The sequence below is a fragment of the Anopheles coustani genome, chromosome X, assembly GCF_943734705.1.
Source record: "Anopheles coustani chromosome X, idAnoCousDA_361_x.2, whole genome shotgun sequence".
Lineage (NCBI taxonomy): Eukaryota > Metazoa > Arthropoda > Insecta > Diptera > Culicidae > Anopheles > Anopheles coustani.
Genome location: NC_071290.1, coordinates 5,955,777 through 5,960,864, shown reverse-complemented (window position 1 = coordinate 5,960,864; position 5,088 = coordinate 5,955,777). Strand labels below are relative to the sequence as shown.

General features: G+C 52.1%; 1 protein-coding gene across 1 annotated transcript; it reads left to right on the top strand.

Annotated features, from left to right (window-relative positions):
- Positions 1-2,067: 2,067 nt before the first annotated feature.
- Positions 2,068-4,707, top strand: LOC131269459 (achaete-scute complex protein T4-like). Its single transcript, XM_058271827.1, has 2 exons — positions 2,068-3,297; positions 3,406-4,707. Exon 1 carries the CDS (start codon positions 2,068-2,070, stop codon positions 3,262-3,264), a length of 1,197 nt encoding a protein of 398 aa, XP_058127810.1. The 3' UTR covers positions 3,265-3,297; positions 3,406-4,707.
- The last annotated feature ends 381 nt before the right edge of the window (positions 4,708-5,088 follow it).

The window sequence follows — 5,088 nt, the reverse complement described above, 5'->3', positions numbered from 1 at the left end:
CTGACCTCAGTGTTGCTGGTGAAAGGTGGAACAAATGGGGAATAGTTAAATGTACTTTCTAAGCACAACCGTGGTTGGTGTACGTCAGATTTGTGTCGTATTTTCAAATATCGGAAAAAGATATTCGCCTTCGAGCTGCAGCCTGTTTTTTTTTAATTCTTTCGTTAATTCACTACACGGAAAGTGAGACGAGACAGCGCATCGACAGGGCGTGAGGCTTCCTCGGGCTCGGACGATCCTGCATCTGCCAGTTTGCTTCAGCCTCACCCACCCCTTCTCCCACCTCTTCCCCCATTCCTTCCTTAGCTCGAACGATCCGTGTACCGTTTGATGTGGCTGTCTTCTTGATCTTTTCTGCAGCCTCTTCTTCTTCTTGCTCCTCGTCGTCGCACTCTCTGTCGCGCGCGCGCGCGCGCAAGGAGCGATCGCGCTCGATCCGTGGGAATCATCCTTCTCGGCCCCTTGGGATGCGGGTGGGAAGGGACAGGAGCGCGGGAGCTGATGCTGCGGTTCGCGTTCGATCGAGCGCACAAGGAAAGCCGAACGCGGCACGCGACCGCTCCAATACACTGGCAAACGGGCATGCTGCATACACACACGCACGGGCGCGCGCGCGCTCTCCGTTTCGGTCGCGTTGTTTTTGTTGCCTTCTTTTTCGCGCTCCTTCGCTTCCTCCCGATGCATCTCGCAGGTCATTATTATTACTTTTTTTTTTTAGGCTGTTTTTCAATTTTTTTATCTCGATCTCTTCTACCCTCTCCCTCTCTATCGGTCTCTCCTTTTTTGCCCAGCGTTTCTCATCTCATCTCATCTCAGCACACTCATCTTCCCGAATCTCGCCCCGAAGAAAAAGAAGAAAGAAAGAAAAAAACGCATGCATCCTCCGAGGCCCTTTGGTGGCATTTTTGGCCCTTTCCTCTCTCCCTCTCTCTCTTCCAACAGACACATCCTCAACACCGATCCCCGTGTCTCGTCGTCTTCCCCCGCACCGCACACTGCACGAAACGGTTCGAGCCGAGTGATCCTTCAGGATCACACACGCACACGCATCCCGCCGACCCATCAATGGGATTCTCGAATGGCCCAAGCAAGAGAGAAAGAGCGAGAGAGTGATCGACACCAACGATCGAGCACAAGGATATCCTTTTTCACATGCGTGCGTACAAGTGTGAGCGAACGCAGGTGAGTGGGAACGAGAAAGCGAACGCCAGGGGGCTTAAGAATGATAAGAGAGGGAGCAAAAGGGAGCTGTGAGAGCGAAGGAGAGGGATGGCGAATCGCACACCCGATCTCGCAAGGGCACAACGATACACGCGATCGCGAGAGCGCGCACTTGTGTGTTGGTGAGCCGGGCCTCGGGAGAGCGAACGTCGGTGGTGAAGGTGTACCGGAGCGCAGAGCAGCTGCAGCGTGTGGAAAACTGTACAAAACGCAAAGCCCTACGTCCGGAGGGTTACATTTCAGGAGTAGCTTTCGGCGCGAACAGTTCAGTCCCCCTCTCAATGCAGAGAGTTGTTGTTGGCCGGCTTGGATCACGACCGGCACGGAGTGTGCAGACAAGTCCTAATAGTGTTCCCGTTTTGCTTTTGTTAAGTGATACACTGCGCTTCTATCTCCCCGGTTTGGCGTCGGTCGCGTGTGCGCAGAACAATTGTTTAGTCGTTTGACGATCCGGTGGAGTTAGTTACCTGCTGTACGTTTCAGTTCTACCGTATCCTAGGCATACGGATCGCAGCGACCGTGTTTTTGTGTGATCAAGTGAAGATAATCCCTACGGTACGCAGGTTCTGTTTGGCAGTGCAACAAATTGGCATCGCTTCGCGCTACCTCCAGGATTTTCTCTCAACTCAACCCTCCTCTCCACACACACACACACTCTTCATCAATCAATCGAACGCGCACCCGGTTTTTTTTGGGGAACCGAGCGTGAGAACAATCACGGTGTGGTCAAGAATCGACGGAACGCGGGGGCAAAGGTATTCAAAGTCGAAGTGTCGCGTGTGAGTCAAGTGAGCAATTGCGTGAATTGTGAAGATTTGTTTGGCACCGACCGCACAAATGCATAGGATGGAAGCGGTGGTACGTAGCGCGGCCCTTGGGCAGAACATTCATAACATCATGCCGGGCGGTTTGGTGGCCGGGCACGGGCTGCTGCAGTCGAAGCCGCTCGCCGAGCTGCCCGGTAACGGTGTGGCGTTGCTGCACGAAAAGCGCCCGATTGCGCCCGCGCCGTCGTTGCTGATCCACGCGGACGGGTTGCAGCTCGTGAAGCAGCAGCAGCAGCAGCAGCAGCAAGTGCATCTGGAGCACCGGCAGAAGGGTGCGGGCGGTGTGGGACCGGTGTCGGCGGCCGGGAAGAAGTATGCGTACGGTGGCCTGCCGTACGCCACCCCGCAGCAATCAGCCTCGGTGCAGCGGCGCAACGCCCGCGAGCGGAACCGTGTCAAGCAGGTGAACAACGGGTTCGCCAATCTGCGCCAGCACATCCCACCGACGGTGGTGACCGCCCTGACGAACGGGACGCGCGGTGCCAACAAGAAGCTGAGCAAGGTGGACACACTGCGCCTGGCGGTCGAGTACATCCGCAGTCTCGAGCGTATGCTGGACAGTGGCGAGCAGCCGGCAGTCAGTGTGGCCGCGGCCAACGCCACCACCAACACCAATCAACTCTCCAACAGTTCCGTCTGCTCGGCCTCGTCCGGCTCGACCTACTACGGCACGATGTCGGAACCGTCCATCGCGTCCTCACCGGCACCGTCCCATCTGTCCGACAACTCCTCGCAGCGCGGTACACCCGGCTGCTACACGCAGATCTCCGGCAGCTTCAATCACGAACCGTACGAAATCTACGTCGATCCGTCGAACTCGCCGGCACCGTCGTACGGCTCGGACCACGGCATCGGCGGTGTCGGTGTGCACCAGCACACCCATCTGCACCCGTCGTCGACCGCCCTGCCCGGGCAGACCATTCTCGGGGCCCCGGCCGGTGTCGACAACAACAACTACATTATGACCCAACAGCAACAGCAGCACCAGCACCAGCAACAACAGCTCCAACTTCAGCAGCAGCAGCAGCAGCAGCAGCAACAACAAATGCAATTGCAGCAGCAGCACATGCAGCAACACTATCAGAACCATCCGCAAGCGCAGACGCAGTTCAAGACGGAGCTGTACGACGACACCCCGTACGACGAGGGCTTCAGCCCGCAGAATCCTTACGACGATGAGCTGCTCGATGTCATCTGCCTGTGGCAACAGCACTAAAATCCTCTTGGCCATCGTCAAACTTCTACCAAGGTAAGCAATCCTTTCCCGAGCACACTTAGATTGCACCTCAAATCACCGATTCGTTCCACCACATCGTACTAAATATGATTTCCCTTCTCTCTCTTTCCCCGATAACAGAAGTAACACACCATAAAGTGCAAAGATAAGAACACAAAACGCATTTTGCGTTTGATATGCTGTGGATGCTGCGGAGGACTTGTTCGACGCGGAAGAACGGACCGCTCGACGGACGGGCGGGAGCGGAGAAAGGGAGACACTACACTAGACAATAACAAGATAAAAAAAAAAAACTACGGTTCCCGGTGACAATGTCTAGTCAAAAAGCAGCAATTGAGCATTCGCCGGGAGTACATCGACCGACACCGACAACCGTACGGCTTGCAACGCTATCACGAGAGCTTTCTCAAAGGAACTCTCCAAGGAGCCCTTTTCCCCACGTCGGGGGCGAACATCGAACGTTGGGGACATCCGTCTGCCTTATCGTTATTTATGAGAGAGGGAATGTTCGGTTGCTACCAAGGTGCGACCCAATTTATTGATTGTAAATAGTTTACGTTGGCATGCAAATTGGAGGCGAATTGTTCAAAGTTTATCCAAACACATTTAACCGCTGGGGCGGTAGCGGAGAGTTTAAAAGAAAGAGAACCCTGCCTTGAGTTTAAGGTTAGATTATCTATATATATACATATATGATGAGAAAACTGTTACGTTGCACTTAATAGTTGCTATTTAAAATGGATCGATATAAAACCAGAGAAATGAAAGCCATATACTAAATGAATAACAGGGGACCACAGTGCGAGGGACTGATTTAGTGCGCTATCCACATTGGCCAGTTAAGTTTATCACTTTATCCTATTATATTTAGCTAGACACGTTCCTAAGCTGTTGATGGACGTTGTTAAGGAGTTAGCGTTACGCGATCAAAACAAGATCAAATATGTGCTAAAAACGAACGAACACTTATACCATGACTGCGTGGTCGAATAGATGCGAACTTTATCCGCCCGTGCGGCACCGCCGGGCTAGAGAACGAAAAATTGCCTCTTCACGAGCTTATGCATTTAACTTAACCTGCTTGCTCCGAAATGTTGTCCCCATAATAATCTTTATATGACTGTATTCGTTGGCCAATTCGCCCTTGCCTTAGATTTTACTATTTTAAAACATACTTTACAAAAGCTGCATACAACTTAGAGCCGAATGGGAGCTTGACACGTTAGCTATTAGCAAACCGGCGGCAGAATTGAAAGATAGCACACGGTTTGCCCAGTTGGTTGTTTGACTGTCTAATTCTGTCGCCTTTAAAAAAAACACATTGAACTTACCAGTGATTACATTTACTTCCAAACCAAAAGATAATCCTTGGTACAATATTTTTTGTTTTTAACGTATTTCACAACAATTGTAAGTCAGTATATTATTTAGCGAATGAGTGAACTTAAATATAAAAGAGGATGTAATAAAATCACAGCTAGAGACGAGAACAACATACGCTGCAGTGCACTCTGTTCGGTCTGGTGCGACCATTTTTCATTTGTCCTTGCCGTTTCCTCCTGCTGTCTCACCCACCAGGCCTATTGCCCTCACTGCCATTGTGTTGCCGGTACGGAACGATGCAAAATACTCCAGAGAAAAGCCCATGCGAAGGACCGCGGGAGATGGAATCGGCGAAGGAGGTTCAGGGATCGTTTCCCTGAAGCTTACTGTTACGTGAAATCCAATACTTGGAAGCGCTGCATGCGCCGAACCCCCCCGAACCCCGGTCCGGTGCATCCCCCGGGAAGCATAGAAAAGGAT